Source organism: Lycorma delicatula, chromosome 1, assembly GCF_047948215.1.
Source record: "Lycorma delicatula isolate Av1 chromosome 1, ASM4794821v1, whole genome shotgun sequence".
NCBI lineage: Eukaryota > Metazoa > Arthropoda > Insecta > Hemiptera > Fulgoridae > Lycorma > Lycorma delicatula.
In genome coordinates this window covers 242,143,464-242,168,918 of record NC_134455.1, presented here as the reverse complement: position 1 = coordinate 242,168,918, position 25,455 = coordinate 242,143,464, and the positions used below count along the sequence as shown (strand labels likewise).

The 25,455-nt window shown below is 31.7% G+C and overlaps 1 protein-coding gene across 8 annotated transcripts in view; it reads left to right on the top strand.

Moving 5' to 3' along the window:
• The first annotated feature begins 14,918 nt into the window (after nucleotides 1-14,918).
• Nucleotides 14,919-25,455, top strand: part of LOC142329928 (KH domain-containing, RNA-binding, signal transduction-associated protein 3-like) — a 267,918-nt gene continuing 257,381 nt past the window's right edge. For all 8 annotated transcript variants that reach the window (XR_012757626.1, XM_075374943.1, XM_075374918.1 and 5 more), the window contains exon 1: nucleotides 14,919-15,193. Coding sequence is in view for 7 of the 8 variants with exons in the window: in XM_075374943.1 (XP_075231058.1) it covers nucleotides 14,974-15,193 (220 nt within the window). In the remaining variant the exon portion in view is untranslated. The remainder of the gene's footprint in view (nucleotides 15,194-25,455) is intronic.

Sequence of the window (25,455 nt, the reverse complement as noted above, 5' to 3'; positions counted from 1 at the left end):
TGTTTTGTTTTTTGGGGGTTCCTAGGTCATGAAAGTTAAGAAATGCAAAAAACCTATACTCCACTTTTGACTGTTTACCATACAGTACTTCCATCTTACAGCAGAGCTCTAGAGTTATGATGCCAGGCAAGTAAAACTATGTATATAATAGGTCAATTAACAATCTGAAGTTATTGAAAAATGAAACTAAAATTTTCATAGACTAGTTGAACCAGTGCAATCAAACCTATCCATGAATTTATTTATTTAAATTATGAAAATCATTCCAATCACTTATTTTTATAAAATAATATTATTTACTGGATAGTATTTTAAGAATACTCATATATATTTCCTCTTAGTAGTTTTTTAACATGTTATTATAACACAAAAAAAAGAACTTGGAAATATAATCTGTAAGTAATAATAAAACTGTGTGATAAAGAAGTACATGGCTTATAAAATGAATATTGACTAATTGATATTTGGGATTTATCACACTAGACCAAAGGTAGTATTTTGAAATCAGCTTTATCACCAAAACCTTTTCATTTGGATTCAATTTTTGGTAAATGACAGGTCTATGACAAAAAAAAATATATAATAAATAAGCATTACTAGTTGGCATATTTACAGAATAAAAGTACATTAGTAAGAAATTTTTTGGACATTTTTGGAGAACATTAATCTCAAAGTTACAGCTCTAGTTATATAGTTATAGTTAGGCAATTTTGTTTTCATTAAAAATAATTTTTTTATTTTATTATAAATTATAAAAGAATTCTAGTTTCAGTTCAACAGTTAATTTTGTCCTACCTCAGGCTCAGCACTTTCAAGAAACATCTATTAATTAAACTCCATTGCCCAAAAAATGGGAAATAGGTAAATGGGTAAAATGGGCACTCAAATTCAGTTGCAAGTAAACAAATTTTTACTTAAAATTAACATTCTGCAGCAGCACACCAAAACAAATGATCAGTTATGCTAATACCAACCTCCCTGGTGAAATGATAGTGCCTCAACCTTTTTTCAAAAATGCCTTAGGTTCAAATGTTGGTTAGTCATAGCATTTTTCATACGTTAACACAATTTCCAACAGACAAGCTTTAGGTTAGAGTTAGGAGAGTTGGTATACAATAAAATATACAGAAATAATTACTCAAAATCTGTAGAATTGCATATCAGATTAATATATTTTAATGATGGTTTTCCAACAAACGATAAAAAAGAAACACCTTTTGCCAAATAAGATTTTTTCTAAAAGTTCATCGTTCTCGAGATAAACGCACTACAAAATTTATTTATCATTCATCTGGTAACTGTAAGATAACCCACTCAATTGGTCTAGTGGTGAACTTGTCATCGCAAATCAGCTGATTGTGAAGTCGAGAGTAATAAGGTTCAAATCGTAGTAAAGACAGTTACTTTTATACAGATTTGAATACTAGATCATGGGTACCAGTGTTCTTTGGTGGTTGGGTTTCAATTAACTGCACATTTCAGGAATAGTCCTGAAGCTGTACAAGACTACACTTCATTTACATTCATACATATCATCCTTATTCATTCTCTGAAATACCTTACGGTGGTTCTGGAGCCTAAACAGAAAAAAAAGGAAAAAATAATTGTAAGACAGCATAAGCCTATTATTGTTATGAAAATAAACAAATAAATAATTATGGTTTGTAATTTCGTGTTGAATGAATTTTTGTGTGCTCTGTAGGTTTTTTGTTGAATAAAATTTTTGAAAAAGTTAACTGAAATTTTTTTACTCACAAAGTTTTTTGAAAAAATCTGATGTGGACACCACATGGCTTCCTTGTACGCCTATTAAATTACATAGAGATGAAGTCTGATTCGCACTAATGTGCCTTCCTCTTGTAAGATCCAAATATTTCATTAATAAAAATTTTATTTGGCTATAACTCTAGAACCAATGAAAATAAGTACCACTTATGATATAGCTGAAAATCTCATAATTAAGGCTTATTACTGCAGTTAACAAAAAGGCCAAAATCTACATTTTTCTGGATTTTGGGCTTTTTTGGACACATCTGATTCAGTCAATTGCAATCAAAAGGGGAGGTGCACAAGTGGATATTACAACACTTGTAACACTAGTAGATGTTACAAAACTTTAACATCCTACTGCTAATCATTTTTGAGTTATGCAAGATACATAAGTACACATACATGCATACAGCGGTCATGCTGAAACTAGTCAAAATGGATATTTCTGTTGAAATCTGAAAACCAAAATTTTTCGTGATCACAACACTTCATACAAGGAAGTAAAAAGGATCCAGCCTCTCCCTCTTATTAAGAAACAGCATCAACTTTAAGTAGTGTCTATCTACCTACTACATGAATATACGATCATTGGTAATTGCTGATTCATAAGCAGTAACATGTTCCTTATTAAACTGATCATCTACATCTACTGAATCACTGTTATCTAGTGAACCCAAGTAATGGTCAAAAAAATGTATAATGACTAGATAAGTATTTTTGTGAATTTTATACACTAGATTATTAACATAATAATCCCCTCTACTCTTATACTAGTTCCTCCCTACTCTTATACTAATCCCCTCTATTCTTATGTCTGTTATACTAGTTTTTTTTTAAGCTTGTACATGGGATATGGAAATGTAGCATATGAAAAATGCCGTGCCTGGCCAGGATTCAAACCCAGGGATTCAAAACTCTTACCAGCAGAATCTTAGAATTGAAACTACAATACTTGAAACAAGCGGACAAAATATTTTCCCTCTCAGTTGGAGTAAAATTAACGGTAAAATCTATTTATAAATATTTATATCTATGTCTGTAACTATTGAATTTTCTATGATTCTACTCCACATTCATCCAGGCCATTTTTGTATAAATAATGGTTTTTATCTAACCTCTGAAGAAATAATAAAGTGATATCACATCTGGAGATCTAGCCTCCTATTCTATTATATCTACCTTTCAATCTTCTTATGAGAAATTCCTGATTCAACAATTTTCACACTACTTGTCAAAACGAGAAGATTCACTTCCATGTTGAAAATGTATGTTTTTAAAATTATGCCTGATGACATTTTTAATAGGCAGTTAATCATTAAGAGTTATATAATGTGATAATGGATTATGAACTATCAACGTGATAATGAATTTATCATAAGTATAATTTAATGTATTTTTGAGAATCTAACAGAAAACGAACATAAAAGCACTGTGATATTTATTTTAAACAAGCATAGCCAAAAAAATTTGTTAAAAATATGATACAGTATTTCAGTTCAAAAAACTTGTATAATAAATAATGTTTATAGAACAAAAATGTTGTTAGATGAAATGACTATTTAAACAAATGGCAGTTTATCAAAAACTTTTTATATCACACGGTAAATGCAGCCTGTTACATGAATTAACTGTATTTAAATTTTTAAACAGAATTTGTCATCTGTGTTGTTCTGCTCTCTATTAGTTAATATGTATTAATTAAATTTGTTATTATTAATAATAGTAGATTTCTTTGCAGATATTGTGTAAATTTTTTGTGCTACTGGTTTATCATGGTTTAGAATTTTCTGTAATCGTAACAGTTATTGTTCAAAGGTTGATAGATGGTGGTATTATAGGTTGTAAGAGGCTGAACCTGAGGATTCAGAATATAAGAGAAACTGAAGAAGGGTTGGTCATTCTTGCAGACAACAAGGAGACTGTGAAGGTTATTTCAGACTCTCTAGAGGTTGGTACATTCGACATGAGAGTTGCCCCTCAAAACGAATTGCCTCATTCAAAACGAATGAGGCACTCAAGAGTTACCATATACAATATTGATTGACGACTATTTGAAAATGAGCTGTTGACTCTTTTGAGGCAGCAGAATACTCAGATGGATGAGGTCACTTTCAAGGTTGGATGTCAGTTGCTATCAAATCAGGTAGGTGTGAGGCAGAGGTTTATCATGGCATATTCAAGGTTACTCCTGAGATTCTTGATATCTTTGTGAAACAAGGCAGGTTGTTTGTAGATTTCCTTCGTACAGGGTTAGAGACCCTTTTGTTTCTCTGCAAGTTCTGAAGAAAAAAGTTGAAGTGATAGAAGACAGCAGCGATGGTGATCTAACCAAAGGAACTGACATGGATCACTTATTGGAAGAGATCCTCAAGATGATCCTGATTATTCAACAGAATGCCAATATAAAACACGAGTAAAAAGAATGTGCTTATCATACTTTAGACAAAGCTAGAGATGTAGAAGTCACAATGGGAATGTTATATGAATTATTCCAACTGAAGTTCACTCACTGTAAAGACATCCAAATGGAGGTTAGACAAGAAACAGAGGATAAAGGACGACAAGCTAGGACCATGATCCATGAAATGGTTGTATTTGATTCCGGCGACATTGATAACTTAGAGGATATTATGGGCATCCGATGTCTGAGAGACGTATTTAAAAAGCTCACCTCACTGCTGATCCTCACAGCAGTGACGTCAGTCATATTGTATGCCACTCCGGCTTGGTTTTCCAATTTTAACATTAAGAGGAACAAAATTAGACTAAATTCCTTACAACGAAAAATGAATTTGAAAATTTCATCATCTTACAGAACTGTTTCTACAGCTACTGCAGGGGTACTGGTGGTGTACCGCCCACTCACCTCCAGGCTCGGAGAAGAAAGCGAGTCTACGAAGGCATGAGCAAGGAAGACGCTGTCAGATTGTTATATCAAGATTGGCAGGAAGAGTGAAACTCGACCCTTACAAGTTCCTGGACGCGAAGATTAATTGCGAACATGGCTGGAGAGGAGAAATAGGGAAGTAGGATACTAGATCACTCAGTTCCACTCCGGCCATGGGGAATTCGCTGACTACGTGAATAAGTTTAGAAAGAGAGATTTGCTAACTATATCTATTGCGAAAGTGAAGACTACTCACAACATACAATATTTGGATGTGTCAAATGGGAAGAACACACACACAGAGGGAGTCTTTGATATCACTCCAAATAAAATAGTAGCATTTATGCTTAAAGGTCAAAAAGAATGGAGTATAGTAGAGATCACCGAGATCCTAAAACAAAAGATATAGATTGTAGGAAATGGATCAGAGACTTCAATGTCGAGATAGAATAAAAAAAAGGAGATAAAAAGACCGAGACTTGGCCGCTGGGTGGGGCCCGGGAACGACATAGTCGGGCCCGATTCACCCCTCTCCGGTGGTTTGAGGCAGACGAAACGAAGAATAAAAAGATCCAAACCGGCCAGCCGACCTGCCGTGCTGGACATACTGCCGGTGAGCGGGAAGGGTCGTTTGAGTTAAAGGACACTCGTCTGGGTTGAGCTAAACTTGACTGCAGATCTGACCAGGCGTTCCTGAATACTCTGTTTGCAGATGCTTTGGAAGGCGAAGCAGAATCGGCGTGAGGGCGAGTGAAACACCATTTCCTGGCGTGTATAAAATCTATATCTATTAGGTCACGGGATCGTAGATCCCGTAGATATAGACCGAGTAGTTTCTCAATGGCACTGAGAAAGGCACCGGAGATTGACCAACTTCGACCCGGATATTTTCTATCATCTGCTGCCTGTAATAAGAGAGCCGCTTGGCAGGGTGTTCTCGGGGTGCCTTAACTGGGGCTGATTTCCGGCTTGCTGGAAGGTGGCTTTGGTGAGGGTGCTCTTAAAATCAGGAAAGAATCCTACTTAGGTCGGTGGTTATCGATCCATCAGCTCTTGCCAGTTATCGGTAAGCTGCTGGAAAGGATAGGTGTGGAACGGCTCTGGGAAAACATCGATATGAACTGCTTTCTAAATCGAGGTCAGTATGGCTTCATGAAAGGAGTTAGCACTGAGGATTGCATCTTAAATCTTGGCGAGGCGGAAAGCGCCGAGTGTAAATATTTTTTGGAAATCGTTAGTGACATAGAGGCAGCATTTCCTTCCTTGTGTTGGAGTTCTGACATCTATGAGTTGGAACGTCACAATGTTCCTTTAGCCCAACAGACCGTAATACGTGACTCGCATGGCTCTGTTTAAAAATGCGAGTTGTGGAAAAATCCATGACCAGGGGAAGCTCGCAGGGTTCCGTTTTCGGTCCCTTGCTGCGGAACCTGGTCTTGATGGATTTTTGGGATTGACATTCCCAGAAGAGGCATGGACCAGGCTTTTGCCGATGACTGTCTCCTGTTAGTTCGTAGTAACTCACGACCGCAGCTAGAAGATCGAGCGCGGGCGTCTTTGTCAACCGCAGAGGGCTGGATGGACATGCAGAATTTAAGGATTTCTGTGCCCAAGACGAACTACATGTTTCTCAAGGGTGCAGACAAATTATCGTACAGTCGGAACTCCCACATTAAGTATAAAGGCTGTGTAATCAGCCGAATTCGAGTTCATAAGTAACTAGGTGTTTTGTTTGATGAGAAGTTGCTGTTTAGCAACCACATTAAGCAATTTGGGGCAGTCGCCGTCTCAGTGATGCACAAACTTAGGAAAGACTGCTCGGAAAGACTATGGTTGTCGGGCCGTCAAATGTACATGTTGTACCAAGGTGTCTTTGAAAGCATGACCTCTTACGCGGCACCCGTTTGGGCGCACAGGTTGGATATGAATAGAGCACTTTTTCAAAATTTAAGGAGTTCCCAGTGCAGAGCCTTAATTGTATGCACTGGTGTTTTTAAAACTACCTCCTAAGAGGTTACTACCATATTGGGAAAGGCTCTCCCAATCGATTTAGTAGTGAAAGTTCGAGCAGCCATATGGAGATTACAAAGATGTTGGAAGCCGAGGTATTTAGGATGCGGTTTCAAGCCGGGCCAGTACCGTAGTGAAACGGTGATCACAATGCACCGGATCTAAATTTTGTAGTTGACCATCTACTGCCTGCAGAAAAGGCTGCAGAGCTTCGCGATGGTTGCACGGCAGCTGGAATGCCACACCTCAACTAAGGAAAGATCCTTGATAAATTTATACAGGATCTGGAGAGTTGGTATGCCTCAAGCTAGTTTTTAAGGGCAACAGGTGCCCAGGTGCTCACCAATTATGTTAATTTAAACCAATATCTGTTTTGGTTCCACCTGGCAGCTGATGAGCTCTGCATCTGCAGGGAGGTCCAGTCAAATGAACACCTGATGTTTGACTGCCCTGCTCTTGGGGAGGGCCAGAGACTGGGCCACCCTGGAACTTAGAGGTCATGGGGAAAATTGGCCACTCACAAGCGGTGAGTCAATGTGGTGAGAGCCGCATTGTCGGACCCTATGGGAGTTCCTTGATGTGATAGCTTTGTTCAACTGACATCAGTAGTTTACCTAAGGGAAGACTCCTACCGCACTTCTGTGGGAAGCTAACCTAGAGTTATATATGGTTGACCACCAGCCAATTACGGCTGCAAGCGCTTTAATATGGTGGACAGGTACTTGCTGGCATTCAGCAACCTAGGTGTGGCAATGAATTGCTGTCTAGACGAAATAAATTTTAATTTACAGATGCATATATATTTTTAGTTGTTGACGGGGTGCCCCTACCCATTTTAGCAAATATATGAAAAGTGAGTGGTTGGGACACATAAGCTGGTGGTGTATGGCACCACGCTTAGTCAGCTCATGTTGTTAGGGAAGCTCTAGGAGTTATTCAGGATACTGGTTACGAAACTGCTCAAGGCTCAGTTGTCATTTGTGGCACAGACACTTGGTATTATGCTTTAGGGTGACTGAATAGGGTGGTGCCAGAAGTAATGCCAAGCAAACCAGTTGACTGCAGATACAGCCCCTGGAAAGGAGAGGAGAAAAAACACCAAAGAACACCGGTATCCACGACCTAATATTAAAATGTGTATAAAAGTTGGTATTATGGTAGCCTTTACTAGGATTTGAATCTTATAACACTTGACTTTGAAATCAGCTAATCTGTGATGACGAGTTCACCACTATACCAACCTGGTTGGTACCAATGTGTTGTTGGTTGGGTTTTCAGTTAACCACACACATCTCAGGAATGGTCAACCTGAGATTGTACAAGGCTACACTTCATTTACATTCATACATATCATCTTCAATCATCATCTGAAGTAATACCTTATGTTAGTTCTGGAAGCTAATTAGAAAAAGAGAGTGCAAAAGAAGTGAATATTTTTAATTTGGTAGCCGGAGAAAATGTTTTAAAAAATGATCTTATTATCAAGTTAAAAATGAATTTAATGTTAATTAAATTGTGAGAAATTATTTATGATATTATTTGATAGAACCTGACTATTTTCGAATATTTGAATGATTCTGTTTTCAGTTTTTGTCATCTTTGTACAAATATACCTGATTTTTGGTTAAAGAATTTAAATAAGTGAATCTTTGGTTTCAAGCATTTTTTTTTTTAAATAAACCTTATCATAATTGTAACTATAAAACTGTCTCAGTGCATTTAACATTCAGTTACTTTATACCTCAGTGGTGAATACTTTCTCAATATCTTTACAAAGCACATATTTAACACATTTCAAGATAAAAATCTTCATGCTAATTTATAGCATGATTACTAAACATAATCATTTATAAAATAAAAAACAATAAATAAACAAATGAAGAAATTTAAGTTAAATTAAAAGACAAAAAAAAATCCTGTTAGTAAAAGTATGATTAATGTTATTTAATAAAACGCAATTTAAAGAAACAAGGAAAAACGTTTTTATTTAATTTCATTAACCCTGTTTCTAGTCTGAGCTACATTCAACATTATCATACTATTTTTATTGTTATATGATGCAAATTTAAACTGTACAGGATGATATAAACAGCTTTCTCTCTATTTTGCAAGAGTGTTTTACCCTTTCTAAATTGTTGCAGACATTAATCATGTTCTGTTAAAGAAAAATTAAATAAAAGTCAACTTTACCAGTAAAAAATCTGTGAGCAGGTGCATCCATATAAAATTAAGAATGCAACTGTCAAAACCATGTATACTAAGGTACTACTGTACTTTAAGTAAATTTTAAAACATCTATTTTAATATCTGTACATTATACAGTCTTGATTATGACTAGAGACTGGATTATATGCATCTGCACAATAAGCCCATTCTCACCGATTATTGCATATTTTCCTTAAAGATGCATATTTTTGCTATATTTACAATATTTTTCAGTAAGGTACCTTGATAATAAATGAAATCTTATGTTGTAGCCGGCCAAACCTATTAGCTGCCCGGCTCTTAGACCACACTTAGCAGTCATGGAATGGTACCTCTGATTGTTTATGTTTACAAAAGTAACAAAATGTTAAATAATTGTTAATTATCGAATTTATCGATATGATATTCAACTACTTACTAAATGTATGCTAACTTTGAAATAAAACAAGTAAAAATTATTATTTTTTTATTATTTAAAGTTGCATATTTTGACACTTCATGCATATTTAAGCTTTTTATGTTGTATATAATCTGGCCTCTAATTATGACTGCTTTTATTTAATATTAATTGTTATATGACTGTGAGTTTTATTGTATAATTTTTTTAAAGTATGTATATGAGTAGTAGAGTAGTTGTTTTAACTATATTATTTTAACTGAATTCAAGAAAAGAAGGCATTTTCACTTCAAAATATATGTTTTTGATGTTCAAGCCTTATTAGAAAATGCATCAATCCTGAAAATTATTTTTTTTATTATCTAGAGATTATCTCTGGGGTAGTCCGATAGTAAGTTTCATTGAAATAACATCAGTGGAGGAATTTTTAAAGAGAATATTACATATTTACTCAGACAATTTGATGATTTTTTTTTGCCAAAATCATTAGTTAGTATTTAATTGTTATAGGATAATAACATGAAGCTTGATGTCATTCGGATATTCAAAGGATTTCTATATGAAACTCCAAGAAAATTAATTGGAAAGTTTGAGCTAATATGTAATATGCATTTATGCTTCCAGACAGCCTTAGATATTCTCAGTGGTTGCAAACATGAAAAACAATCTTTCTCTGTGTTTATTTTCTAATCTTTTAAAATTCAGGTTTCTTGGCATTTCAGTCAAGGCAATAATCCATAATAATAAAGATTAAAAAAATAAAGTTTGGTTATTTTCTGATGAGACCTCGTATATTATATGTATGTGTGTGTGTGTATACACACACATACACATACAGTATTTGGGTATGTATATATATAAAACCCAACTACTTTTATGAAAATTTTAGACATTTCTTATAATTATAATACATCTAATTTAGAAAAATATCACATTTACATAAACAAAAATATCTAATTAATGAGCAAAAATTTTTTAGATGCTAAATTATTTAAACACGCCCTAAATATAGATATAAAGAAAGAGATAATAATTCAAATAAAATATCATTCATGCAACATTTTTCCCGTTGATTTTATTTTATTCCACCAGATTACACTGTAAATTTCAATCAGTATACTGATAACTAGCAGTCAGACATGACTGCTTAATATTTTAATTTTTTAACTTTATTTTATAATAATATTTTAATTTCCTGATGATGGTCTAAGGACTGAAAGATCTTGAGAAGTTCAAAATTAATTGCTGGTAAGCTGGATCTGTACTTTTTGATAATATTTAATAATTTATTAATACATCAGTGGTAACCATATTTGAGAAATTGAGTTTTAAACAGTAAAAAATTACTACAAAAGCTGTTGCTCCGACATTGTGAGTGTTACTGACGAATTGGTTGGGAGTGTGGAATAGCCCACTCTCTCCAGCCCTAATGATCCCACTCAAGCATACTAGAAGCATCAGCCCAGATTTTAGTTTTAAGGAAAATAATTTTCAATGTTTGTAAATTTTGAAAAAAATATGTACATTGTAATGATTTTAATACACAGGAATAGCAATCAGGTTATATAAAGAGATAATTATCTAAAGATAAGATGAGTCAGTTATGAGTAGGGAAATTTATTACAAGGTTGGAGATAAAATACTGTTATCTAGAATGGGTAGACTAGTTAAATTCTTAGTATGCAAGAGATTTTTGTATGTCGTGTGTATGAATGTGTATTGTCACCTGAGGAAGCTTAGCGAATTCTAAGTGAAACGTTGTGTATTAACTTGTGTAAGTGTAACTTAACAACTATGTGTAAAGGTGGAAGAAAAAGCACAAATATACAAGTATGTTTTTGTTGGAACAATACACAGTATTATAAAAGAACACATGATACTAACATAACATGAAATATAAAAAAAACATTGAAAGCAATATTATTCTAAAAATCATTACAGCAGTGCATTGTACTTTCTTTATTAACTAAAACCGGATATTTGGCCTTCTGATGCATTTACTGCAACAGAATTTTTTTACATTTTTATACTGATGAATAATGTGACTGAAGTTTTTATCAGTCTTTTATGATCAGTAGCTAAATTATACTGATGTATCTCTGGTAGGTACTATACTGATGTTTATCACCCACAGTTATAAAAGATCAGATTTTTTTTTCGTTTAAATAAACTTAAACACTAATAAATAAAAATAAACATATTTAATATTATCGTATTAATGTATCCGGTGCAAGGGGGGATAGCTGCCCTCCTTCTAAGGTGGAAGAAATTTAAAAAAAATAATAAAACAAAAAAAAAATAAAAAAATTTTTGAAAAATTTTAAATGAATCATTTTGAAAGAAACTAGTCAGAAAATAGTCACTCACATCATCTGTGAGAAGATTTAAGAACTGTTGTTGCATGCCGTCACCATCTTTCTTGCAGCAAGAAGAGTTTTCTAGAATAGTCTTGTCACTCTCGATTATTTCACGAAACCAGAGCAGTATTCCAGAAGCTATTTACCAATAATACATGAGAACGCACTCATTTTTGGTTAGAGCCAATGTAGTTGTTACTTTTAAACAAAAATGTAAGTAGCGTATTAATTTTTTTCAACTGTAAAGTTTGCTTTTTAGTGCCGGCCCCCTGCCATCTACTTTATTATAAGGAATGGATATTAGAAATTTTTTTGTAAGTAGTCTTCTTTGACGTTTATATTCTTTTATTTATCTTGCAATGTACAATCCCCACTAAGTAATGGTGAGCTTGGAGCGGCAACGATTGCTACACAATGTATCATGCATCATGTTTATGCTACCAAGAGATGACTAACTTTGGTATACCAAAGTTTCAGAGAGCAATAGTATAGCAGTGATGTGTGGACTGATCATCTAAGCTTGTTGTTACGTGGCGGCTATTGTATGAAAAACAAAAAAGTACCGCCCTCAGTTGTTTCCTGTGTAATTTTTTCTAGCACACATGATTTACCTCTGAGGCAAACATTTGGATGAAGGTGTATTTATCGACTTATGCAGTTTATGCAGGTGGTTCACAACTAAAAGACCGTTGTAAGAACGAACTGAAAAACAAGTCATACTGATCATCTATTATTCAAAATTTAATAATTGATCTATGGGCACTACAATTAAGGAACACATCATCACAAGGGTTAAAAAACTTATGATGATGAAATCGCATTACAGTATCTTGGCTGACAAATTTGTCTGAAACAAATATTTTAGGCAAAGAACAGCTGTCAATTGGATTATGTTTCTTCAATGAAAAGGCTAACGAAATCAAAGAAGAATCTTTAGGTATTGCAGAGCTTGAAGTACTTAATGATGTGAGTATTGTCAAAGCCATTAAAGATTTTGTGACAAACTTAAACCTATCCCTGATAAGTGTTTTGGGTTAGGCTTCAACAGATGTTGCACTATGTCTGGGAAGAAGGAGATGTGCAGGCAGTCTTAACACAAAAGTTTAAAAAATCTTCTACTTCGATTGCACTTCTCATACCTTGTTGTGAATGACTTTATGTTATCCCAGAAATTCGAAACTGTGTTGGAACTCAAGGAGATAATCGGCTTTTTCACAAGTCTGTTTTACAACGCAAGATTATTTCTATCATTCTTAAATTTTGTGAGACTAGATAGATGTTCAGAGAAATACAAGATCACTTCATTGATATTGTTAATGCATTAGAGATCTTAGCCGAAGAGGGAAATGTAGCAACAAGAAAAAAATGCTTATCAAATGCATGCAATGGCGTGCAGATCTTCATTTATTGTTAGCAGTATTAACTGTTAAGTATTCTGCAATACAGGAACCTGTCGAAAATGCTCTTTAATTAAAGATACTTAACACGGTCAAAGCCACCAGTACATTCATTGACATGCTACGAGTTCAGCAGGAAGTTCGTTACAACTGCCGTTTTAAAAGAAGCAGGTGATATTTTAATGTGTTTGAATGTTGATATAACTGTCCCTTGCATTGGTAGCTGACAGAAGAATAGAAGCAATCATACAGCCAAAATTCCATCTGAATTTTGGTGAAGGTCTTGAATAATTCCTTACTTGCTGATGTGCATGTGCGCATCATATCATCTTTAGAAGTCAGATTTTCTGCCGATAAATTGCCTGCATTTTTATTGATAGATTTCCATCCGAGTAACATGAAAGGGTGTTTCATTGGAGAAATGTAGTTAAAGTACTTCATCTTGTACAACTGTCCAACTTTTTGCTATTTAGAAGGCATTGAAGGAAAAAGGGAATTATGGTTCAAAATGTGGAATGAGGTACAAGAAGTGCCAAACATAATTGAGGTTTTAAAAAAGAGCAAATCATATTTCCTGACTATTAGAAAAGTTCTGCTGATATTGGTTTCACAATCCTGTAAAAGTACTATCAAGCATTCATTTAAGCTCCCTTTGTTGAATTAAAACATGGCTAAGAAGCACCATTGGTGAAAACAAGTTAAATGAGTTAGCTATGTTAAGCATTCACTGTCAATGGGTTTTTGCTAACAAGGAGATATTAATTGAAGCTTTAGATAGACAATTTGCACCTAATCTTTGAAAACTATTGTTGTAAAATTAGTTTTTTTTTTGATTAATATTTTATTCTTCCTTTTGTTATTGTGTATTATAACACAGTTCCTGCCACTTATGGACTACCTATTCCTATGAAAGAAGTTAAATTCAGAAAGCTGTCCCCCTTCTATTTTGAGCTGGATACACCCCTGTCATGATTTATAATGAGTACACATGACCCTAAGACTATACTATACATTCACTTCATTAATTGTATTACTTTCTTCTGTTTCATTTACAATATATTTCAAACCTGAAGAAATACTACCATGGCTTAGTAAATTAAATGTCAGTGCATATGAACATATTATGTTATAGTAAAACTGGTTCTTTGATTACCAGCCTAAGTCTTATGAGCATGTAGTATGTGCAATCCTCTTGTAAATTTTGAAATCAAACATTCAAATGTTTGTTGACACTTACGTTATTTAAACAATGAATGCAACATAATTAATAACAAAAATTAAAAACATAACCAAGTTATTATTACTATATTTTTCAGTAACATTGTTTAATAATTTTTTAAATCATTGATCACTGTTTAGAGATCATTTTTGTTTTTCTTGTTTCATCATGTATTTTTAAAACAATGGTAACTGTTTTTATTAGTTAATTACAGCAACTGTGCTTTTAAATACTGTTATTATTTCTGTTAAGGTGTGGTTATAAATTCTCGATGATTAATATATTACAACCAATTTATTTCTTTTTTAATTTATTTATTTCAGTCCATCAAAAAAAATTAATGTTTTATTTTTTAATTATTGCACATTCTTTGAGCCATTTTTTGTAATTCCTATTGAAATTAATATGTAGAGGTTTAAATACAAATTAAGTTGAAAATAGTGTGCTTTTATTTCGTTTGGAATTATATGTTCTTAAAGCTGCTTAATAAACCCTGATTAATTTCAGAAAGGAATGGGTTTCAATAATTATTCTGTAGATTTATTCTTAATTGGCATTTGAAAAGTTTTTATTGACTTTTGCAGTAAACTGACATGCGCAATTACATGTGTGCTATCTAGCGAGTAGTCCTACAATCAACTCGCAGAAATTCATCCCGTCATGCATTGCAACTGAAGCAGCTTCCAGGTGAGCATAGGACTATCTCATTTCTTGTACGTTCGTTGCTGCAAATGGCGCAAAGACTGGCTTCGTCTAACGGCAGCCAAGCTGTCCAACAAAGTTTAAATAGTGCGGAATCGCAAGAAGATATTCAAATGAAGAACGAATCCGAAAATGCGGAAGGAAGCCAGACTGACGGCAAGGTCGGTGAATATGTACGAGAATTGCTGAAGGAGAAGATGTCGTTGGATCCGGCACAATGGCCGAATGCTATGCGACTTATTGACCAAGGTAAACTGACAGTTTTATTTCTGTTTTAGTCTTCTTGTTTAGTGAGTAGACGCCCGTTTTTATGTTACTGTGAATGTATTTAACGGGGTTAATGTGTCTGGTAATATTGCTAGGTGACAGTTATTTGCGTGTGGAAAACGTGGTTTGGTGTAGGCTTGGAAAATGGCGCTATGTACAGCGCCTGCCCTAACCGGCTTCCCTTTGTTTAAAAGACGCATTCTGTCTGCTCTAAACACATGTTTTAGTGGAAGTTTTACATAACCGTTTTATTTTGTCCGACGGTCTCTGCAGCTTTTGACCGTTTAATCATTTGTAGGTTATTAAATCTAATGCGTTTTTAAATTTATTTCTGTTCACGCCATTCTGTCCATTCATTATTTGTATATATATATTTTTTTAAACAATTTTTATTGGACACCTATAAATATAAAGTACTTTCGTATATGTACATAAAGTTGACATGTATAAAACCATATACATTTTTTTATAGTGCATGTTTAGACAATTTGTATTGGTAGAGCAGTGTGTTCAATCATAACGCGTGACTATTGAAATTTAATAGTTTTAGGCGATATATGTGTTTAACGGATCTTAATTATTGAAAGGGTCAGCATGGTGTGTTCGTATAATTAAAAAAAAATCAAATTTTTTTTGCAATTTGAATATTTATATTAATAGTCTGTATTTCTGTGCAATTGACACTTTGAGATTGTTTCAATTTGTGAGTTATTTAGGCTTTATGAAGTAGTGAGTGAAAATTACTTAACAAATTCAATTAACGTTTACTTTTAAAACTATATTTTTATACGCGAGAAGAAATGTTATTAAAAATATTCTCCTGACCGTTTTGTTTTGAAAATCTGTTTATTTTTTAGTTCAATGTATTCATTGAGCTACTGTTTTAGTACTGTTTATTGGTTACTTTCCGATTTCTTTTCGAATGAAACATAATTTTTAATAGTTTTTTCTAGTAAATAAACTACATGTGAATAAGTTTTAAAGGAGTAAGAGTATAAATTATCAAGAAAAAGTTATATAGTATGATCTATTATGTAATTTAATATTAGACTGCCCACTATGTAATAGTGCTTCACACTATTAAAATGTAAAAGATTCTCAGATGTCTCATTTATGAGTTTGGGTAATGTGTTGATTGCTGTTATTTTTACTGTGATCTTGTTATATGATTTTCTTATGGTTAATTTGCTGGAATAAGAAATGGATTATAAACTTGATTATAGTTTGAACACTTAAGGATTCTTTGTACTTGCCTGTTAAAATGTGTTAGATGATTTATAGAAAAGCCAAAAATTATTTGATCCCATAAAATTCTAATAACTTCCTAAAGGATTGATTTAAATAGTATTAAAAGTTTATTGGCGAGTGAAGTTTATTGTACATTTTAATTCATTTTTTTTATAAACTGTTGCTTGCTCTGGAAAATGTAATTTATATCTTTCTTTCCTCTATGCTCTTCAAAAATGTATTTTTTTATATATGTTATGATAAAGAACTGCATTCAGCCTTTGTTTGTATTGTACATTTTGAATTGAGATTTAGTGATTGTATTTTATTACAACAAATGTGCAGTTTAACATTCATTTACTTGAAACTGTAGTAAATATAGAATAACTAAGACATAAAATTCTATAACTTTTTCATTTTAAAGTAACTTCATTGATAATATGATAAATAGGTTTTCAATAAATGATTATTTAGTGAATAACATATTTTCAGGAAGTTGCATCATTTTATAAAATACAAGTACAAATGTATTAAGTTTTCTACCAATATTTCAGTTGATTTTATTATGGAATATTTTATTATTATTAATGTGCAGTCAAATATTAATAGCATTTGATAATATAAATGTCGATTCAAGTCTAGTTGGTATCTCAAGTTACATAATTATTTTATTACAGATATTCAATCATATCTCTTCTGTTGTATATTATAAACAAAAGAATACATTTCAGAATTATTTCATTATGTATTTCATCCATTATGAACTATTAAAACCTTGATATTAGCTAGCTGTATAAGAATCATTAATAAAAATAAAATCTTCCTTTATCTAAAGAGGCATTTTAAGTGAATATTTTTACTGAAATTATTTGGAGGGAGGCCTTTTTTTTATAATACTAGTTAAGATTTTGATTTGGATAACTGTTGAGTTTAGTTGAATAAGATGTAATTTTTTTACGCTTGCTATATGCTTTTTTTCTTTTATTTTCTATTAGTTTCTAAAAAACATAATTTGATTGTATGTAATAGGTATTATTGCAGCTATTCTGTGGGGATCTGGGTGTGAACAATTTGGTTTCATTATGTATCTTTAATGCTACTTAATTTTGTTGATGGATAAGCGTTCTTAGTGTAGGCTGAGCTCAGGCACTATTAGGAAGAAAAGCAAATTGTTGCAAGATGTATATGAACTGTTGCAAATGGTCATCAATGATGTGTTTTTTTTTCAGTAAAGATTATCCTAGACTCCGTAACCCTTATCTCTCTTTATCAAATACAGTTAGACATCATAATTTTTAAACTAACTGCGCCTATTCACAGAGATTCAAAAACAAACTGACATTGTAAGATAGTAAAAACCATCTAATATCGATATTCAGTATTGATTGAAAATGATCCTTTTACACTCAATTTTGGGCTCTATGTGAGGTTATGTATTCTGTGATCGGCATACATCTATCAGTCATTCTAGAAGTTTTTTAACTGATTTTGGTATTGAAAATGACTTAATTGATAATATTGATGAAGATCCTGATAATTTTGAAGAAAGTGGTCAAGAAAATGCTATCTTGGACAATTATAGTGAAAAAGAAGGTAGTGATAATGAAATAGATGAACTTCAAAGTAGGTCTACTCTAAATATCACATTATAATTATCAGCCCAAAAACCCGGGTTTACACCCAGAAAATAGTTTCATGAAATATCACATTGAAAAAAAATTATTTTAATTGATATTAAGTCCTATTTTTTGATTTTAGTTATCAAAAAATTAGAGACCCAATGACACTTCTTGATTTCACAATTTGAGAGTAAAGAGTTGATGGGTGAGATGAGTGAGCATCCATTACCTTGATGACTTATAAAGCTATGCTCCTTGTGTGGATTCTTATTATTGTGCAGTTTGTATAAGGAAAAGACCCTTTCTTTTGATGCTATTAGTACCAGAGATCAAACAAATATAGTGAGAGATTGATTTATGAGAAATCTTTCTCACAGAACCCATTGTTCTTTGGATTTTGGATAAATACCCACTGATCCATGTTAAGGACATGTGGGGACTTGTAGTTACTATGTCCTTTGTATTTTGTGTGGTTTGGTGGATGAGCAGTTTTGTGTTTTGACCGTAGGAGGAGTTTTGAGTTATATCTGATGCAGTAAAAAAGCCTAGCTTAAAAGTCTGGCTTCCTCATTCTACCAGAAAGCAAAGGAAGTGAGAGAATGAAAATAATGATTATTACCAATTTGGTAGATACTATGCTTGGCTTTGTACTTTTGCTTAAGCTGTCGAAGAGGCAAAATGTTTTTGTAAGTTTCCTTAGAATCCCATTTTTATTTGATTTATTGTGATTAGAAAAGCATAATCATAATTGCTTTCATTGTAAATCCTTTAAAAAATGTAATTATTGTAGTTTTTCTCATAATATTTTGATTCACACCATCAATGCTTACTGTAGATTTTATTTTTGTATATTGTTTACAGTAAAATTTTGAATCTGCAGGCAGTTAATTTAATTACATGTATGATTTTATGCTAATTCACAGAATTGTGAGAGGCCATGCGATATTTAACAAGTTCTTTTTATGAGAATACTTTTGCTTTTATGAGAATACTGATAAGTACTTTTGTAGTCGTAAAATTTTTTAGATTAATGAAGTTGTAATGTCAGTGTAGAGGTACAATTGCAGAAAAAGTAATTGATTGGGAAATCCACTGAATCTTCAGGTACTTTTTATTAAATACCAAGTAATTTTCCTTCACGAAGATAAAATTTCAGACAACCAGATTTTGGAAGAACCTTTTCAAAGTAACATACTTGGATTTATTTTAAGTATTCATTGAACTGAATTTATAATTATAAATTCTAAGATTTAAAAGCTGCCGAACCTTTGCTATAAAAGTCAGTGTTTTTGATGTAAGTTTTTTAATAGTAAAATTAGACTTAGTTGTATAGAGGATACTTAAAAAAATTACAATAATTTTTTGATAACAAACTGTTTAATTTTTGGTTTTGGTATTGTCTAATTGGGGAAAGCTGCCTGATTTTCATTATTATTTAAAAAATTAATGTATAGTTGATCCTTTTCTTTTGTCCAAATTAGAATTTATTTTTAGATTTACACAATATGTTGTTGTATTGGTAGCTATTCACTTAAGAATTTATAGGTTATGTTAATACTATTCAAGTGAACTTGGATTACCATACAAGTTCACTTGAAATAACTTGAGAACTAAGCTTTTATCTGGAGTTCCCAGGTTTGAATCCTGGTCAGGCATGGCATTTTCACACGCTACAAAGATTGTCATTCATCTAATCCTCTGAAGTAATATCTAACGGTGGTCCCAGAGATTATAAAAACTAAGCTATAATTAATTTGTAGGAAAGTGCTAATTTTTAGTGAAAAAAACAATTCTAATTGAATACTATGCATTTAAAACTTGCACTCTCTGTCATTTACGGGATAATAATGTTTAGTGACTGATGGTACTTTTTCTTCTGTTGAATTAGCTGATGAAATCATTGATCGTTTTTCCCATTACGTTTAAAGTGCTCTTTTTATTATTGTATGGGTTAAAATATCAAGGTTGGTATATATGTTAGTAGGGTTGGATCATTTGCTGTTATATGTGGTTGTTTGCAATTGTTGACTTACGGTATGTTTTGGTTTTATGTGTTCATAGTTTGAAGCTACATATTATTTATCCATAGAATTTTGTGTATTCTCTAGGGATTGAGATTAGTCAAGTGACCTAATTGTTGCAAGTTATTTTTTGATGTTTACAACTCTGAAATCTTAGATATAATCTAGTTTTTTAAATATACCACCATACTTACTTAAAACACATAATTTACTTAAAACATAGTTAATTTGATCACTTTTTTTACTCGTTTTAAAGGTAACTTTTTATATGGTTGTTTTATCTCATTCATCATACCAGCTGTTATTCAGTGAATTGTGTATTATGTTTTGTTGATTTGAAAAAAGGTTCTTTTACCATGTGTCAGTTCCATTAAGAGTTGCTTAAATTGAAACTAAAATCAGTTGAACAATATGGGTTATGTATAGAGAGTATAAGGAGTGTGGAAAATAATAGCGGGTTAGTTCGATAACTTGGTTCAGCTAGTAGCATTTTTTTGATTTCATGCTGAGATTTAAATGTTAGAAAAGACATTAGGCAAAAGTCCAGCTTTATATATAGATTTGAATTTTGCTGTTGTATCAATTTCATTTTTCCGAGAAATAATAGAAATGTGCTTAACTTAGTGATATGTTATTAACAAGACGGAACAAATCTTTTTTATTAAATTATTTGTTTAATAAAATCATTTCATTCTTATCTGTTATACATGCTTACTGTAAAAAATGTGTACAAATTCGAAAATAAAGTGAGATAAGATTGATGTTGGCAACAGCTAATAGTGAGAGAGTACTTTTTATATTATTTTTTCAGAAATGGTAAAAAAATTATTGATAATTAGTTTATTCTGTTCTGCTGGCCTCCGTGGCACAAGTTGTAGTGTCTCGACCTTTCATCCGGAGGTCCTGGATTTGAAACCTTGTCAGACATGGCATTTTCACACACGCTACATGCATTTACTTTGAGATTAGTGCTGATTAAAATTTAAATTAAATATTGTGGTATTTTGTCTGCAAATCATTGAATGTAAGTACTTCATCTGTATAAGAATTGAAATTATGATCAAGTTATAAGTGAGTTTGTCGTTTCTTGTTGGTTGTAATAAAATGTCATTATTTTGAAAAGAGGCAGTTAACTTTAGTAAGTTCAATCTTGCCAAAAATATATTTACAGAAAAATTTTATCATTCCATTGTTACAAATAAGATGTAATTAAAAAGGTATGAATTTATGTGCAGATAAAAAAAAAGTTGTTACAACATTTTTGTACGATTATTATAATTTTGAAGTGTTATTCAGTGCTTATTTATAAAAATAAATTCTTATTTATTTATAATAAATTCTGTTACTAAAAATGTTTTTTAGCATTAAAATTAACTCAACTTAATATGAAATTCATTTTTTTCTAGTTTATGTGAATTTTTATATATACTATTTACTGCAGGACATCTCATAGTTTTAACACGTACATTGTAAATTAGTTTGTTAGTTAATATAAGTAACAATAAAAATTAATGTACTATAATTTCTATAATATTCTTTGTAATAAAATTTGTTGTTTTTTCTGTTCTGATAACTTTTTTCTTTCTGTGAAGTCATTTGTCTGTTAAATTACTTTAGTCACATAAATTGCTTGTTTGTGTCTTGGAATTGCTCCATATTGTTAGTACATTGATTTTTTCTTGTAACATGTATTACATTTTCTTCCAACTCTTTTAATTGTTCTGCAAAATAATATTTTTAACCAATATATCTTTACTAAAAAAAAAAATAAATACAAAATTAAATTGCATTACAGGTATATACTTTTCACAGAAACACTGTAAATCTGTATTATTTGTACTTTTAAATGTTTCATGAAGCATTCATTATAACGAGCAAGTTCTTCATTTTGAAAAAGGATCTTGTTTTGTTATCTGTTTTTGTAAGAAATTTGTCTTGGGATTTTAAAAAAATTTCTCTAGTTATAAATTTAGTGCCTGTTTAAAATTATAAATTGAGGAAAAGTTGAGAAAGTGTGTAACACTTTCAAGTTTAGTAACTCCAGCACTGGAGTAGAAAAGATTCTTCATGCTGTCTTGACAGTGAAGCACGATTAATCGCGCAAGTTTTATTAATACAGACTAGAGTTGAAATTATTAGGGTGAGATTTTTTTATATATATTTTTAAATGTGTAGAAGAAACTAGAACAAAAATTAATGTATAGGAAATAAGGATTTGCATTTTCCTCTATGAAAATGCCATGCTTTGAAAACTACTGAAGAAAATGTCTTGTTAAACTTTTATTCTCAAATTATTTTTGATTTAATCTTATTCATTATGTAATTTAATCTTTGCACATAAATCCTTTGTTAAAACTGATTTTGGATGGTGAATAATGATGATAAAATGATCATGAATGTCTGTATTTAAGAATTCTGAACATCCATATCAGATTTCATTTCAGCATTTTCATGCTTTATCAAGAATCAGGATATATTATGTTACAGTTTCTGTATTTGGTTTTTTTGGATTACAGCAGCCACTTTTTTCAATTTTTTCTTTCAAATTGGTGGGTAATTGGAGGTAATTTGCAGAGAAATTATAATCAAACCAAACTTAACCTAAACTCGCTAACCAATTTTTTTATTTCTGCTTGTTGATTTTCTGCAAGCATGGGTCTTCCAAATGTCCCTGAGAGATGTGCAATATAAGAATTAATGCTTAGTTGATTTTATTCAAACATAGGGCTTCCTAATGTCCTTGAGAGATGGCCAATTTAAGAATTATGCTTATTATAAATACAATCTAACCAAACTTAACCTTTGCTTGCTAACCTTGGTTGGTAAATGTTTATAGTAGTCAGTTCATATTCTTTAAATCAGCTATCTTAATATGTAGCCCCTAAAGATAAGTCAAGCTGATGCATCGCAGAACTAAAATTACATTTTAATTTAATAATAAAAATAGTGACTTTTCTTGGGATATTGGCTTTTGAAATTAGCTTCGCTTGAAAGCCAAAAGTAAAAGTTTCACTTTACTTTTGGTAAAAGTGAAATTACTTCTTAAACTTTCATATTTTCACTTCTCATTAGTTTAATATAATATTTAATGAACTATTTTGTGAAGTTATTTTTTACTTTTTGGAGTACTATTTTCTCTATCCATCATTGTAATGTAATTACACTGCACATTTTAGAACCTATCTGCAAATTTAGTTTCCATGGGTTAGTTTCCTTGAAGTATTATTAGCATAAGATCTTGCTTGTGGTAATTGTGTAATTAATTTAATTCATTAAGTGAAGATGTACTGCGTTGTTAATTCAATAAAATGGGAATTACAGAGTTTCAGAGAAATTTTGGGGTTGTAAGACAATTATGATTTTTTGATTTTAATTTTTTATCTGTATATCTGTTCTGAATGTTTTACTGAAGGCTTGTAGGTATATTTATGAACACTTAAATATTTTCATCCATTTAGGTTGGAAATCCTGATGTACATTTTAGCTGATATTTTTTTTTGTTAAAATGATGTGGGATTTGAAATCATAGATTCTTGAACTATACTATCATTATGTTAGGAAATCCTATCTATATTTTTTCTGCTTAGTATGTGCATTAAATTTCACCACTTAAGAATGCATTAACGCATTGATACTACTGATAATAAGGTAATTTTTCTTTTTTTCTCAAAATTACCTTAATTATTGACCTATTAAAAATTAATTTTTTATGTCTGAAATTGATTTACTACCCACATCTTTTTTACAGTAGCTAAGGTAGAATTGTTTTTTGGTGTATGCAAAACTGGTAGGATTTTTTTTTAACCAAAGGAGGAGCAGGTTTTGATGGGTAATTATGATAAGTCTCTTTTTTTATGTTTTACAGTAAGTCTTACTTCACTCTTTCATGATGAAAAAATCTTCCTTTCTTGTAATGTAATGCTTCTTCCCTTTTATCTGTTTTTGCTTTTTTGTGATGCTTGTACCTGGTCTTTCTGTTTTTCCCTTGTTCTATGAAAGGGTTAATGTAGCCTGATGTACTGGTTCATTAGTTTAAAGACAGAATAAAAGGATTTCTTTGTAATAGAACTGGCAACTAAGATTCTAGTTCTTTTTCTTTTGTACATTAGTTTAATAACATATATTTGAAATCTTCTGCTGTAATTGTTAATCAAATTGTCATTCTTTTTTTTCTTCAGATAAGATCAGATTTAGTAGTTAGTATAAATGTATTTAAATTGCATTTTTTTTAATATGATTTTTCTAAAGTGTTTTCCCAGTATCAGTTTACTAGTGAGTAAACTGCAAAAAAACTATTTCTATGAATGGCCATCTAGCACAATTTTTATTTTCAGAAAAAAATGTTCTGTATCTATATTCTTCAAAATTTTTTAACAATTTTTTTCAGTAGTTGAGGGGAACTATTGAAAATTAAAATATGTTTCCAAGGACTTTGTTTCATAATTTAATTTAACTTTCTAATGAAATACATGATGTGTGTGTGTGTGTGATAAAAAAATTGCCATAGATTTTAATCTAGCCTTGGTTAGAAAAAAATTGTTAAAATTTTGTACCCTGATTGTTTTTCCTCTTGAAGAGGATTATGATCCTCTTTGAGAGGATGTTAACAATGAAATATTTGATGTGAAGTGTAAATTGTAAGGTGTTTGTAGCGGAATCACTCAGCCTAACTTGGAAAGTTTAAAGTTGTAGGACAATTATTAAACTGAAGAACAAGCATTCTTTTTCTGTAAACTGCCATTTTGATTTTCTGACCAGATTTGTGCTATCAGATTTTTTTGTGCTTCCTCTCAGTTCTTGGTTATTGGACTGTGGGTTATAATGATCTGGATCTAGGTCTTATCACAAGTCATTGTTCTTTCAAAAATAATGTTTTGAAAAAACCTGTCTCGGATACCGAGGGAACCTATCTTTGGTCAGATAGCATTGTCTGGTGGTTGTCTTTTTTTTTTGGGTTTGATACAATTGTTAAAAAACTGTAAAACTTAATATTACCATCAAAAATCTTACTTTTCAATGAAGCTTTTCTTTACTGCTGCCCGCTTAGTTTAACACTGTTGAAACATTGCATTTTTTTTTATTACACTGGGAACAATAAAGAAATTTTTTTGTGTCAGGAAGCAAAATATGTGATTCTGATAGTATTTTTTCTCTTAAATTCAAATATCTGTTTTTCCCCATCACAAGGTTTCCGAGAGGCAGGCATTTATATTTTCAAACATTTTAATACTTTCTGCATTCTTAAGTACACAACATTCAAACATTTGACTCTCCTAGAAAGTAAGAAATTATGGTTCTCTGCTATATTTTGCTTGTGGAGCAGCCCTCTTGTTGGTTCAACATTAATTGGCCAGCATATTAGAATTCCATTTGCCTT